Source organism: Anomaloglossus baeobatrachus, chromosome 3 (genome assembly GCF_048569485.1).
Source record: "Anomaloglossus baeobatrachus isolate aAnoBae1 chromosome 3, aAnoBae1.hap1, whole genome shotgun sequence".
Lineage (NCBI taxonomy): Eukaryota > Metazoa > Chordata > Amphibia > Anura > Aromobatidae > Anomaloglossus > Anomaloglossus baeobatrachus.
The window spans coordinates 561422410-561438632 of record NC_134355.1 but is presented as its reverse complement, the minus strand read 5'-3'; the positions used below and the strand labels follow the sequence as shown (position 1 = coordinate 561438632).

Below are 16223 nucleotides of genomic sequence, written 5' to 3'. Positions count from 1 at the left end.
CCTCCTATACCAGTCTGTTTTGTACTGTTAATGATTGTTGTACGCATACCCTCTTTCACTTGTAAAGCGCCATGGAATAAATGGCGCTATAATAATAAATAATAATAATAATAATAATAATAATAACCCATTATATATCAAAGATATTACATGCCCGGACAGAGAATCTTGTAAGAACAGCCTCTCAAGAATAGTGGAAACAGACAGAGATGGACAATCAATTTTCTGAGAAGAAAAGAATGATTGTAATACCGGCGTGTCTGCACTGTACCACCTTCCCCTCTTCAGCAGGGACCCCGAAGTACTAATCGATGCGGCCGGACTGCTCAACCCCTGCCTCTAAACGGCAGCCCTCGTGTTCCCCCTGCTGCTAAGACCATTCTGACACCTCCTGCTCCTGGGGCCTGCATATGCCGCACAGCCCCGTATCTCCTTTCCCTTTTAAAGAGCTAGCACACTATTATCCGGAAGTGTCACACCGCTCTGACCCTGGAGGCTTGAACACCTAAAGTAAAAGGCTATTATGCTTCTTTGAAAAATGAAAAAAATCTCCTGATGAGCTCCGTCGGCTACTGTGTATGGAGCGAAACGCGTTGAGATGAGATGAGAGATATTAAATGAGTTCCTGAAAAATTGAAATAAAATTACATGGACTCTGGATAAAAGATCATGATGGGCAAGACTTGGAGATCATGTGAAGATGAAATGTAACCACATGGACTCGGTTTAAAGAATTTTTTGGTGGTCTCTAGGCACCTAGAAGACAGATTTGGAGATAAGTGGATAAATTCCATATTTCTGAATTATTGATATTTATGAGCTGTTATATATCTCAGGAGTACAGGGTCATTTTCTAAGCACGTTGTTGGGGAGGATCATTGAAGGATAGTTTCTTCCTCATAACTATTGTTTGCCTTTATTAATATAACCCTTGTTAATGTGGATGTGCCAGAGATAATGGTGGTACTCACCACTTTTTGAGACGTCTATATTATTATACTAGAGGGACAGAGAAGGGTCTGCCAAGGGCAAGCCGCCGAGGAATGGGGGCATCGTAAAACTTAGGATGTGCTCCATTGCTAGGTAAGGACGGTTCTTGAGGGGAAGACTAGGGAGAGAATATAGAGTCACCCGTCTCTCTGAGTACTGACCTTTTCCCAGGTGAAATTATTGATGGTTTTCCACCCTAAAAAAAGTCTCTATTTGTCCCTATTGAAGTGGGTGAAACTACCTATTGTCTTTTGTTTTATGTATTATTGTTGTTCATGTTTTGGTGTACTGTATGTTTTGGGTCAAAGGACCCCTCTTTTTAATATCCAAATAAAGTAAATAATTTTTTTAAAAAATCCCTCTTTGTCACTCAAAGTGGATGGGTATTTTTCTGATAGAACATATTGCAACATCTACACTACAGTTCAAAAGTTTGGGGTCACCCAGACAATTTGTCTTTTCCCTGAAAAATCATACTTTTATTTATCAAATGAGTTGCATAATGAATAGAAAATATAGTCCAGATATTGACTAGGTTAGATATAATGATTTTTTTACTTGAAAGAATAATTTTCTCCTTCACACTTTGCTTTTGTTAAAGGGAACCTGTCACCGGTTTTTCAGCATATAAGCTGCGGCCACCACCAGTGGGTTCTTATATACAGCATTCTAACATGCTGAGTATAAGAGCGCAGGCCACTGTGAGAACATAAAAAACACTTTATAATACTCACCTAAACCGGTCGCTGCGGTGCTGGTTGGCCCGGTGGGCGGTGCTGTACTCTGGGACCGGCGCCTCCTCTCTCGGCCATCTTGCTCCTCCATCTTCTGAAGCCTGTGTGCATGACGCGTCCACGTCATACACACTCGCCGGCACTGAGGTCCTGCGCAGGCGCACTTTGATCTGTCCTGCTCAGGGCAGATCAAAGTATTGTAGTGCGACTGTGCAGGACCTAGTAAATGCAGTGAATTTGTGGGTCGATTTATTTCAACCCTTTCATCAGAAGATGCTGTTTAGCTGTTAATATCCATAATTGGCTTGGATGTCTCTGTGAAGTAGATGTACCGTAATTCCTTGTTTATTACATGTTTGTATCAATTTTGCTACAGTATTCAGATTGATAAGTAAAGATTTGCTGAACTTGTAGCTTTAACATTTTTTGTGTAAACATTTTTTTTCCTCAGGTCTTGTGACATTTCTTTTCCACATGGTGCCATTACTGACAGCATCAAATGGGAAGGGGTTTTCTTTAAGTAATGCCCTTTTATAGTCCACTATTTGCTGGGCACCTGTTTAATGAATAATTAGACCTACACGTGGTTGAATTCTGGTTACCTAGAATTGTGAAGTCTAAACTTTAACTTTTAGCTTCTTATTTTCATGTGACAATAGAAACCAATTTTATGGCTGAGTGTAAGGGATTTTATAGATTGTAGTATCTCTGTAGACTGTTAGTGATAGGTTTAGTACAGTAAATTAAATTATATTCTGGATAATAATGTCCATGGTGGCCTTTGCTTAGGAAGTCAATTATTAATCTTTACAAAGGAAGAATAAGCAAACTGGGAGGGAATGAATATTGCAACAATTATTAGGGTCAGCAAACAGGACAGAAGAAAGAAAAACATTAAAAGCACTGACACAGAGAGCAAAGATTACTGGGGGAGTCTGTGGAACGAGAGTTGCACTGGCATAGTCGGAAGGTAGTCAGAAATCAAAGGAGAAAACAAGGTAAAGACAAGCGAGATATCACGCACACACCTACATATAGCATAGAAAACCACGGACGTGGAGGCACTGTGAGAACACTATGTCTATGAGCACAAAACCAGGTAATAGCAGAGAATGTTTAATTATGACAATCATTGGCTGCAGCTGCTAATCTATGAACTTCTATTTGTAGACTTTCTCTATGTATCACTCTTCTAGGTATATTTGGAGATTACATTGTATAAATCGTTAACACAACAATTATACATATTCTCATACAGTATGTATCTTTTTTGGTCATGAAAACATGGATAACTATTAAAGTAGTATTCCCATCTGATACATTTCTAACATATCCACAGGATACACCCCACATGTATAGTAGATGTAGGCCCCACCAGTGTGACCCCTGTTTATCTCATCGCGTTCAGCTGTCAGTGGAGAGTTGGTCAAAATTCCCATACAAATGAATGGAAATTCTGTGCCCTTCTTCACTGGTAGCATTTCTCGAGACGGGGGGCAATTGCATCTATCAGACATTAAGGGTATGACCGCACTCTGCTTTTTACCTGCTTTTTTGCTGCTTTTTCTTCTGCGCTGTTTAATGCCAAAATGGATGTGTTCTGCTTTTCAAGCAAAGTCTATGGGAATTTGGGTTTCTTGTCCGCACTATGCAGTTCAAACTGCAGCCTTTTTGTGGCAGAAATTTGGGCAAAAACTCTGCTTTGCAGTGCAAAACCCAAATGGCAAAAACAATTGACATGTTGCTTGTTTGAAAAGCAGAGGTTTTGCCCAAATTTCTGCCACAAAAAGGCTGCAGTTTGAACAGAATAGTGCGGACAACAAACCCAAATTCCCATAGACTTTGCTTGAAAAGCAGAACACATCCATTTTGGCATTAAACGCTGCAGTTGAAAAAGCAGCAAAAAAGCAGGTAAAAAGCAACGTGCGGACATAGCCTTAGGTAATATCTTATGCATATGGGAATATCATTTATTTAGGACAAATGTGTATTAGATTAGGTTCGCATTTATATATCCACAAATGTATAACATATGTGTCCGACATATATGTCAAAACCATATGAAGGTGTGTGCTTTTGGGACCAGTCCATTAAACGCAATATGACAAAAACCCGACAGTATAATCAAAAGAATTTTGTTTTTTATTACCTCTTGCCCATTCTAATCTATGGATGGTATAAACATCTGAATAGAGTTTTTCGCAACTCAGGCGTACATATGTCCAGCGCAATACACTGTACAAATGTGAACCTTGTCTAAGATGGATCTTTGGGACAGGTTTGGATGGGCTGGATCTATGCAATCTGATTAACTATAAGAAAGCACAATGTTCTATTCTTTGCTGTAAGATTAATATTTGTGTTATTGATTTATATATAATAGAGACCATTAGTGAACGATGAAGCCCTCTGTTCTGCTGTAATACTGACACACATTTATGTATTGTAATATTAACAACTACAATATTAATGTATTCACAGTTCTGTTTGCTGTAATGGAAAATATTCATCTTGTTGCTGGACATCTACTAACAGTGTGGGCTGTGTTCACATCAGACTTTACACTATTTTCTCCAGTTATGGACACCATGACAGAAACCCAATGGACCCCATTATAGTCAGTTGGGTCCATGGAGTGCCATTTGCATTCTTCACAAGTCTGATCCAGCAATAATAAATTTTCGCTCTTCTATTCCTATGAGGCCTCTTTTACACGTACGTGTCTCCGGTACGTGTTTGGAATTTTTCTCACGTACCGGAGACACGTACACACGTAGACCTATGTATTCCTAATGTTTTGGACACACGTAAGTATTATCGAACGGAACGTGTGTCCATTCCGCACTTACGTGTGTCCGTGTATTTCTCACGCCGACATGTCCGTTTTTCCCTGGCATCACGGGTGTCACACGGAACGCAAACGTGTCACACGTAACACACACGGACCACACGGATGTGTTCCATGTGACACGCACTGGAGAAAAGACATGTGTCAGCGAGAAAAAAAACAAAACATTACTCACCTTCTCCTGCCCTCCTGTCTCTGCCGCTGCTGTCACTTGCTGCCGACTAACGCTCATTATGCTAATTGAATATTCACTTCGCTGTGGCTGGAAGCAGCAGCGGGGAGTCGGCAGGACCGGAGACCGAAGATCAGCACCACGGACAGCGACGCTAGGGACAGGTGAGTAGAAAGTTCCCGTTCTCCGTGTGTTATCACGGATAACACATGGAGAACACACGTAGGCCATGCACAGAGCACACAGAGGGCAATACGCACCTCTGACACATCCATGAAAAACGTGCGTGTTTTTCAGGGACGTGTGAAAGAGGCCTAAGGCTGTAAAGACTAAATTCATTGCAAATAGTTGGGTCATGTGCTGGTGCTATAAGTGCTGCATATACATTGTCGGGTTAAATTCCACGTAATGTAAGCGTGATGTATCAAATATATGGTATTGACCAATCTGTATTTGCTTCACCATAGGAGATATGAATACGACATTGGGGTCAAAGCTGAACATCATAAGGAGTAAAAGAGTGATAATTGGCAACGCCATATCTGCTGCTGATATTATCATCACCGATGGCAAGATTAGTAATATTCTACCTTGGGGAAAACTTATGTCAAGTAACTCACAGGTAAAACCCGTATGACTGTCTTAGAAGTATTTTCCACTGTTGGATCATATTTCAACAGGCCAGTGATCAGGGAACAAACTTTGCTCTTTTCCAAAATGCAACAATAAGGGTAAAAAGAGAAATACGGGTTTGATGTTGCGCTAGAAACCACAGGAATCCAAGGAGGTATAATAAATTCCTTTTTCTTTATTTCTGCAGGTCAACGCATTTCAAACACATATCCGTCTTCTTCATCAGGACAAAACAACAAAAGAAACAATATTTTGTTTGTTTGTTGTATGTTGTTTTGTTGTTTTTTTGTTGTTTTTTGTTGTTTTTTTGTTTTTTTTTTAGTTTTTTTTTGTCCTGATGAAGAAGATGGATATGTCTTTGAAACGCATTGACCTGCAGAAATAAAGAAAAAGGAATTTATTATACCTCCTTGGATTCCTGTGGTTTCCAGCGCAGCATCAAACCCGTAATTCTCTTTTTACCCTTATTGTTGCATTGCTTCCTTCGGGGCTGCTGCTGACCACCATTTAAATACATGTGCATTTAAGGAGTTGTACCTGGCACAACTTCAATGGGTGAGTGTGTTACTTGGCACTTTATTTCTAATCCCATACCGGGTAAGACCCTATGTGTGCTTTTCTCTTCCACAGATAAACATCTCTTTTCCAAAATAACAGACCCATCTGAACAGGCTGGCAAAACACCGAACAAACTAGCAAAACGTTTCTTCATCGAGTGCAATAATTTTTTTAACCAGTTTCAAAAACCATCATTATCAGCAACACATCGTCCTGTTAGCACAGATGATGGTCTGCCACTAACGAATGATTAAAGATCGGCACTCACTTTCGTCTTGTTTTTTTCAATTTATTTTCTTCAAATCATCATATACAATAGTGACGCATTTTGATCTAATCCATAGATCTCTCTCATACTGTGTATACACAGCTTGAGAGAGATCTATGGATTAGATTGAAATGCAAAAAACAAAACGACGTCGTTGAAAAAAAAAAACGACGAAAGTGAGTGCCTTTGATCATTCATTATATCTGGAGTTCATCCTCTGATTCCTGAACCACAATAAAGGGGTTGAGCCCACCTGAGTATATTTCTGTGTCTGCCACTAACATGATATTCTGTGGCCACAGAATGATTGTAATAACAATTGTTCAATGCTATAGAATTGTGGTCGGACCATCTACACAGGTATTAAATAAGTGATGGTCGGTTGTACGATTTGTGCTGTGTAAACTCAGCATTCATTTTCTTCTAATAATAGTGTCTCTTTTTTTTCTCAGGAGTCAATCTAGTAACAAACGTGCTGCATCCGTCAATACAATAAAACTTGAAATTAACGATCTTTATGACCTTCTTTTTCCTTAACAGATCCTGGATGTTGGGGAACTTGTTGTCATGGCTGGCATCATAGACCCACATGTTCACGTTAATGAGCCAGGGCGCACTGCCTGGGAGGGTTACAGAACCGCCACACTGTCAGCAGCTGCAGGAGGAATCACAACCATTGTGGATATGCCACTGTAAGAAAGTTACACATGCAAATAAGGTTTTTTTGTAGTAGCACACGTTGAGTATTTGGTCAGTTTTTTACCTCAGTATTTGTAAGACCAAATCAGGAGTGGAACAGTCAGAGGAAAAGTATAGAAGAAAAATGGGCACCACTTCTGCATTTCTTACCCTCTCCTGGTTTTGACTTACAAATACTAAGGTAAAAACTCACCAAATATTCAACGTGTGCACGTGGCCATACACATATTGAGGTAAAAACTGACCAAATAGTCAACGTGTGCACGTGGCCTTACACATACTGAGGTAAAAAAACAAATACTCAACGTGTGCACATGGCTTAATACTTCTCAAAGCTCAGAGCTTGTTAAATTTATGTGTTTTAGCAGCTTATCCCCTGTTAAAATAATCACATTTGGTCAAAACGCTGCTAGAAATATCACCCATATTTATTGCACCATTTTCTTTAAAATATTGATAGCTGTGACACAAAATGTCTCCATGTCAAAACTTTAACAGCTCAACTGAGAGGTCCACCAAATGTACTCGATCTTGAGTAAAGTTTATTTCCACCGTTCCATTTTCAGGCTCAGAACACAGTGCTAATATCATACATTTATAAAGAGGAGATCTAGTTTTAAGATGTAATAAAGTATAATAATGTGTCTGCGTGCAGCCACCACTAGGAGGCGCTACCTGCATCTTGATATTTTTAGCTAGTAATGAATTGCATAGGAGTGGTATTTAGGCCACTTTACACACAGCGACATCGCTAGCGATGTCGCTGGTGAAAGCACCCGCCCCCGTCGGTTGTGCGTCACAGGCAAATTGCTACAACATCGCTAGGACCCGTCACACATACTAACCTGCCTAGCGACGTCGCTGTGGCCGGCAAACCACCTCCTTTTTAAGGGGGAGGTTCGTTCGGCGTCACAGCGGCGTCACTAAGCGGCCGACCAATAGAAGCAGAGGGGCGGAAATGAGCGGCAGGAATATCCCGCCCACCTCCTTCCTTCCTCATTGCCGGTGGCCACAGGTACGGTGTTGTTCCTCGTTCCTGCGGTGTCACACACAGCGATGTGTGCTGCCGCAGGAACGACGAACAACATCGTACCTGCAGCATCAACAGTATTTGAGATTAGAACGACGTGTCAACGATCAACGATATGGTGAGTATTTTTGATCGTTAGCGGTCGTTCGTACGTTTCACACGCAACGATGACGCTAATGAGGCCGGATATGCGTCACAAATTCCGTGACCCCAAAACCTGATCTCTTCGCAGTAAAAAAAGCTGTGTTTTTGTGGTGTTATTGCTATGTTTTTTTGTCTTGTTTTTGGTGTTTTTGGCAGCAAAAAATGAAACAAAAAACGTAGCTGTGTTTTGTTTTTTTTTACTCTCATTGCTTTCAATGGTGAAAAAAAACAACAAAAATGCTGAAAGAATTGACATGCTGCTTCTTTCAAAAATGCAGCACTCTGCCATTTCCGTCAGGAAAAAAAAAAGCAAGAGTGTGTGCACATGAGATTTCTAGAATCACATGGGTTTTGCTGCTACTGTAAAAAGCAGCTTTTATTAACATGGATTAGAATAAAACCAGTGAAAAAAACCATACAAAAAATGCCCTGTGTAAACATAGCCTAAATGTGTATGTGTCGCGAGCAGAGGGGACGCGCTCGCCACGCTCAGGTCCGGGGCTTCTGCTGCTGCTGCTCGGTGGCTCGAGCGGTGGGACGGACCCGGGGACTCGAGCAGCGCTCCTCACCCATGAGTGAAAAGGGATAGTTTGTTTGCGGAGAGAGTTTGTGACGCCACCCACGGGACGTGGTGATGATGGCACCACCGCTGCTGGTGACGGGGATCCCGGGAGAGATGGTAGGGAGCAGCAAGGATGTTGTCCCTTCCGTGGGTAGGGGGTTGGTGATCCCGGGGCCCGGTGGTGATACGGGGAGGCTGGATGGCTGGGGTGCAGGGTTGCAGGGACAGCGTGGCGCGGTGCCGGACGGCACTGGTGTACTCACTCAGACAATCAATGACAGAGTCTCTGGTAAACCAAACGGCCGGATGGACGGGTCCCGCCCAGCGGGCTGCAGTGTTGTTGTGCTCTCTCCGGACGGCTGATGGTGGCTGTCTTTCCCTGCACCTGTTAGAATGTTCTGACTCCTGTGGTTGCCCACCGGTAGTCCGCTCCCCAGCGTATAGGTGCCGTAGGAGCCCGTTGTGCCCACAGGCGCTGGCCCGTGGATCTCTAGCCTGTGGCGGTAGCTGTATATCCTCTCGGTGTGGACTGTTGCCTTCTGTCGGGTCTTGGTTGTTGGGAAATCCCTGGGGTTCCTGTCACACTCAGATTTGACTATTGTCGGCGGCTCCAAGCCTGGTCGGGGTCCGATGGCCCTGCCTTTGTGCTTAGCTTCACTCCGCTCCCTGGTTCGGTACCGGTGGGCCACCACCCAGCCCCGGTCCTACGGCTCTGCAGAGTTCCACTAACTCCTGCAGACGGCCACCACCATCTGCCGACCTTGCTGTCAGTGCCTGGGCTCCGACCCAGACACTTGCAGTTCTGTCCTCTCACTTTCACCTCTCTAACTAATCTCACTGCTTTTCCCGCCTCCAGGCCTGTGAACTCCTCGGTGGGTGGGGCCAACCGCCTGTCTCCACCCACCTGGTGTGGACATCAGACCCAGGGAGGCAACAAGGGTTTTTGGTTGACTGTTGTAACTGTCTAGGATGGGGGGTGTGTATGTTGGTATGTACAGTTAGGTCCAGAAATATTTGGACAGTGACACAAGTTTTGTTATTTTAGCTGTTTACAAAAACATGTTCAGATAATACAATTATATATATAATATGGGCTGAAAGTGCACACTCCCAGCTGCAATATGAGAGTTTTCACATCCAAATCGGAGAAAGGGTTTAGGAATCATAGCTCTGTAATGCATAGCCTCCTCTTTTTCAAGGGACCAAAAGTAATTGGACATGGGACTCTAAGGGCTGCAATTAACTCTGAAGGTGTCTCCCTCGTTAACCTGTAATCAATGAAGTAGTTAAAAGGTCTGGGGTTGATTACAGGTGTGTGGTTTTGCATTTGGAAGCTGTTGCTGTGACCAGACAACATGCGGTCTAAGGAACTCTCAATTGAGGTGAAGCAGAACATCCTGAGGCTGAAAAAAAAGAAAAAATCCATCAGAGAGATAGCAGACATGATTGGAGTAGCAAAATCAACAGTCGGGTACAATCTGAGAAAAAAGGAATTGACTGGTGAGCTTGGGAACTCAAAAAGGCCTGGGTGTCCACGGATGACAACAGTGGTGGATGATCGCCGCATACTTTCTTTGGTGAAGAAGAACCCGTTCACAACATCAACTGAAGTCCAGAACACTCTCAGTGAAGTAGATGTATCTGTCTCTAAGTCAACAGTAAAGAGAAGACTCCATGAAAGTAAATACAAAGGGTTCACATCTAGATGCAAACCATTCATCAATTCCAAAAATAGACAGGCCAGAGTTAAATTTGCTGAAAAACACCTCATGAAGCCAGCTCAGTTCTGGAAAAGCATTCTATGGACAGATGAGACAAAGATCAACCTGTACCAGAATGATGGGAAGAAAAAAGTTTGGAGAAAAAAGGGAACGGCACATGATCCAAGGCATACCACATCCTCTGTAAAACATGGTGGAGGCAACGTGATGGCATGGGCATGCATGGATTTCAATGGCACTGGGTCACTTGTGTTTATTGATGACATAACAGCAGACAAGAGTAGCCGGATGAATTCTGAAGTGTACCGGGATATACTTTCAGCCCAGATTCTGCCAAATGCCGCAAAGTTGATCGGACGGCGCTTCATAGTACAGATGGACAATGACCCCAAGCATACAGCCAAAGCTACCCAGGAGTTCATGAGTGCAAAAAAGTGGAACATTCTGCAATGGCCAAGTCAATCACCAGATCTTAACCCAATTGAGCATGCATTTCACTTGCTCAAATCCAGACTTAAGACGGAAAGACCCACAAACAAGCAAGACCTGAAGGCTGCGGCTGTAAAGGCCTGGCAAAGCATTAAGAAGGAGGAAACCCAGCGTTTGGTGATGTCCATGGGTTCCAGACTTAAGGCAGTGATTGCCTCCAAAGGATTCGCAACAAAATATTGAAAATAAAAATATTTTGTTTGGGTTTGGTTTATTTGTCCAATTACTTTTGACCTCCTAAAATGTGGAGTGTTTGTAAAGAAATGTGTACAATTCCTACAATTTCTATCAGATATTTTTGTTCAAACCTTCAAATTAAAAATTACAATCTGCACTTGAATTCTGTTGTAGAGGTTTCGTTTCAAATCCAATGTGGTGGCATGCAGAGCCCAACTCGCGAAAATTGTGTCACTGTCCAAATATTTCTGGACCTAACTGTATGTGACTACCTGGCTAGTCCAGGGCGTCACATATGCAGTAAGCTCCCCCTAGTGGTGGCTATATATTTTCACTACAACAGTGTCACAACAAGTAGATGGATCAGGATATTACTGGACTTCTCAAACCACAATTACCAAAGAAATTATATTGTCTCGCCCTTGGTAGATCCATTATTGAAATATTTTTCACAATTGATAGTGTTTCAAAACATACATAATCTGTACACATCTGGCCTCGTTAGCGATGTCGTTGCGTGTGACACCTACGAGAGATCGAAAAAGGTCGCAAAATCGTTAATTGTTGACATGCTCCTCCATTCGCAAATATTGTTGCTGTTGCAGGATGCAGGTTGTTCGTCGTTCCTGCGGCAGCACACATCGCTATGTGTGACACCGCAGTAACGAGGAACCTCACCTTGCCTGCAGCCGACTGCAATGAGGAAGGAAGGAGGTGGGCGGGATGTTCGTCCCGCTCATCTCTGCCCCTCCGCTTCAATTGGGCGCCCGCTTAGTGACGTTGCTGTGACGCCGAACGAACTGGACCCTTAGAGAGGAGGCGGTTTACCGGTCACAGCGACGTCGCTAGGCAGGTAAAAAGTGTGACGTGTTTGAGCGATGTTGTGCGCCACGGGCAGCGATTTGCCTGTGACGCATAACCGACGGAGGTGGGTACGCACGCTAGTGATCTCGCTTGCGAGATCGCAGCGTGTAAAGCGGCCTTAACGCTAAAAGAAGAAATATGAATTCTCTATCATTTTCTTCTATATGAGAATAAAGGTTGGCACACGGATGGTACAAAATGGACACATGCACCAAAAACGGATGAAAATCAGACCCAGCACACTGATGAAAAACGGGCTATTCCTGTTGCATATGGGGAAAAACAGACATGTGCAGATGTTGCATATTTGCCATGTTTTCTCATGTGTTTTTTCTTGCAGTTTTAATCAATACTGCAAGGGAAAACGCATGCCAGCAAAGTCAATGAGAATCCTGACTTGCTGTGCACATGCGGCTTCATTTTTCCTTGCAGATTTTGTTGCTGAAAAATAAAGCAGCATGTCAATTCTTTCAGCATGTTTTCCTGCAGATCTAATCCCCTGCGGTGTTCGAGCTCCCAGCACTGACACATCGCCTCACACACCATGCATCCGGCATGGTCTGTGAGGCTTTCCGTAGCTCAGTAACCTGGGGTCGTATTTGTGACGACGCAGGGTTGCCATGGCAGTAATCGGGTCCCTGTGATCGCATTACACAGACTTCGATCGCCAGGGAGAATTAAGTGATTCCTCTCCCTGCCTCCTGAAGGTGGCAATAGCAGTGATTGCAGTATTTAGGGGGTTAAAATGCCGGGAGAGACGCGGGCACCGCTCCGGGCAGTGAGAGTTGAGTCCTGGCTGTAACATCCACCAGAGCACAGCAGCGATTGTGGGGGTACAGCGCAGGAACCTTCGCGATCGACATAACTAAAAAAAAAATGCATAGAAAATGCATAACATGATAAAAAAACGAGCGTTTTTCTGCTGCGCTTTTCCTGCCAAAACATGCAGTTTTGTGTGCAGAAAATCTGCACAAAAATCTGCTATGTGGGCACATACCCTAATCCATAGACTTATGTATCCACTTATTTTCCATTAGGTTACTGTGAAAATGTATTTTTGTATCACAGATACTTTTATTTTCTTGGTCCATACACCAGAGGTAGCCAGGGGGTCCTATTCACAGATGTATGCCAAAAAAGTGTAATTTTGGTATGCTTTTACAGATTTATTTTTTACCCCTGTATAAAATACACTATTCCGGAATGTGGAATATGCAGTTAAACCTAAAGGCATAAATTATATATAATACAGTATAATGGATGACATATGCCACTGTAGGCACACACAGTGCTGTATAATGGAGCATTCCTCCAAATATATTGCTGAACAGGGACTAATGAGAAAAAATAATATTAATATTAGATAATACGCCTAGAAATGTGGCTAATTTCTGCTATAACAACCCTGTTCGTTCAGCCTCACCTCCTTGGTAAGGACATTCCCCAGTCCTGAATTCTAGGATATATTGATAATACTGCCGTCTCCCTGCTCGTAGTCATATGTCTGAGTGCAGGCAGATCTCTAGGTAGAGATTAGTATGATGGTGACTGTTGTGTGTGGGCAGGTTATTTATGCCTCGGGCCTCGTTGTATGATAATGAGTCTACAGGAAAGCCTGAATTATGGATATTTACAAAAGCTGTGACAAAAGTCTATATCTACAGATGATGTAACCGGATGAAAACCTCTTCAGAGGCGCTGGAAAATCCACATGTATGGCGACAAACAATAGATGCTTTCAGTCTAAATGTTATTTATAGGTCCAGTTATATTCAGATAATATTTCCTATTATCTCATCATGAAACAATTGTTGGGAACATTTATTAAAGGGAATCAACCAGCAGGATTTTCATATATAAAGTAAACCAGTGCTATACTGGTGCTAGGATGCTGAATGAAACCATACCTTTTGTTCAGAGATTGGAGGTTTTATTTCAGAAATATGTACAAGTAAAGTTCCAGCAATGCACTGCTATTTGATTGACAGGTGCAACAGGAAGGGAATATGTGGGTTGGGTTTTGCTAGCTATTACAGCCCCTGTCTGCGTGCCTGGCCTTCCTCTCCCTGATGCCCTCATAGACGGTAACTCTGGCTTAGGCAGACAGACAGGGGCGTGAAGAATAGATACCTGCAAAACCCGACCCACATATTCCCTTCCTGTTGCACTTGTCAATCACATAGAAGTGCATTGCTGGAACTTTACTTGCACATAGTTCTGAAATAAAACAACCAATCTCTGAACAAAAGGTATGGTTACATTCAGCATCCTAGCACCAGTATAGCACTGGCTTTATTTTATATACAAAAATCCTGCTTGCTGGTTCCTTTTAAAGGGAGACTGTCTTAAGTTTTGACCCTTCAATATAGGTGTGGACAAGGGTGTAGCCATAGTAGATGCAGTAGTTGCATTTATACCCAAGGCAGGAAACTAATGGTGGATGAGGGACAAAAGGTGCGTTGACGTATTATGAGACCAATACTATAAACAACCTGTGACAGTTGAGAAAACGTTAATTCTTGCTCTTGGTTATGGATTGAGACTGTGCAGGGATCCTCTATCTATAAACTGGTAACACCCAATTGTCAATTTATTTATATATTTATGGGAGGAAATAAAAGGCAATGTCACAATGTAGATTTCCACTTCTAAGATGTGAGCAGAACAACAACCTTACATGTGTACATAACTTCAGATTGTCCCATTCACATGAATGCTAGGTGTAGAGGGTTAGCGCCGTTGCTTTGCAGTGCTGGAAGTTCAAATCCCACTAAGGACAACATCTGCAAGGAGTTTTTATGTTCTCCCTGTGTTTGCGTGGATTTCCTCCGGGTTCTCCAGTGTCCTCCCACACTCCAAAGACATAATGATAGGAAATGTAGATTGTGAATATGACAGTGAATATGATGTGTTTAAAGCACTGTGTAATAATTACAGTGAGGAAAATAAGTAATTGGAAACACTGCCAGTTTTGCAAGGTTTGACACCTACAAAGAATAGAGAGGTCTGTAATTTTATCGTAGGTACACTCCAACTGTGACAGAATAAAAAATAAATACAGAAAATCATATTGTAGGATTTTTAAATAATACATTTGCATTTTAGTGCATGAAATATGTATTTGATACAATAGAAAAACAGAACTTAATATTTTGTAAACTTTGCTATTACAGATGTCGGACATTTCCTGTAGTTTTTGACCTAGTTTGCACATACTGCAGCAGGGTTTGTGGCCCACTCCTCCATACAGATCTGAAGATCTTTCAGGTTTTTGGGCTGTTGTTGGGTAATATTGAGTTTCAGCTCCCTCCAAAGATTTTCTATTGGGTTCAGGTCTGGAGACTGGGTAGGCCACTCCATGACTTTGAAATACTTCTTATGGAGCCGCTCCTCGCTTACCCTGCCTGTGTGTTTCGGGTCCTTGACATGTTGGAAGACTCAACCACGACACATCTTCATTGTTCTTACTGAGGGAAGGAGGTTGTTGGCCAAAATCTCGTGATGCATGACCTTATCCATCCTCCCTTCAATACAGTGCAGTCATCCTATCCCTTTTGCAGAGAAACACCCTCAAAGTATGATGTTTCCACCCCATGCTTCATGGTTGGGATGGTGTTCTTGAGGATGCACTCATCCTTCTTCTTCCACCAAAGACAGCAAGTGGAGTTGATTCCAAAAAGTTTTATTTTGGTCTCATCTGACCACATGAATTTTTCCCATGCCTCTGGATCATCCAGATGGTCACTGCAGAACTTGAAATGGGCCTGGATAGGTACTGGCATGAGCAGGGGGACATTGCAGGATTTTACTCCATGACGGATTGTGGTCCCATCTCTTTTCAGGTTATTGACCAGGTCCTCCCGTGTAGTTCTGGGCTGATTCTTGACCTTTGTCAGTATTATCCGTAAACTGTGAGGTGAGATCTTGCATTGAACTGCAGACCAAGTAAGATTGACAGTCATCTTGTGTTTCTTACATTTTCAAATAATTCTTCCAACAGTTGTTGCCTTCTCACCAAACTGCTTGTCCTGTAGCCCATCCCAGTCTTGTGCAGGTCTACAATTTTGTCCCTGGTGTCATTAGACAGCTCTTTGGTCTTGGCTATGGTGGAGAGGTTGGAGTGTGATTGAGTGTGTGGATAGGTGTTATTTATACAGGTAACAAGTTCAAACAGGAGCCATTAATACAGGTAATGAGTTCAGAGTAGGAGCTTTTTAAAGAAAAAATAACAGGTCTGTAAGAGCCAGAATTCTTGCTGGTTGGTAGGTGATCAAATACTTATTTCATGCAATAAAATGGCAATTAATTATTTAAAAATCATACAATGTGATTTT

General features: G+C 42.5%; 1 protein-coding gene across 4 annotated transcripts in view; it reads left to right on the top strand.

The window, feature by feature from the left end:
* The window catches only part of LOC142295545 (allantoinase, mitochondrial-like), a 79138-nt gene that overhangs the window by 6849 nt on the left and 56066 nt on the right, over positions 1-16223 (top strand). For 2 of the 4 annotated variants that reach the window (XM_075338644.1, XM_075338647.1), the window contains exons 1-3: positions 2664-2823; positions 5212-5366; positions 6744-6895. In XM_075338644.1, the coding sequence (XP_075194759.1) occupies positions 2802-2823; positions 5212-5366; positions 6744-6895 (329 nt within the window). In that variant the 5' untranslated portion in view covers positions 2664-2801. Of the gene's footprint in view, positions 1-2663; positions 2824-5211; positions 5367-6743; positions 6896-16223 lie in introns of those variants that run through there. The other 2 variants (XM_075338645.1, XM_075338646.1) reach the window with 2 other exon arrangements.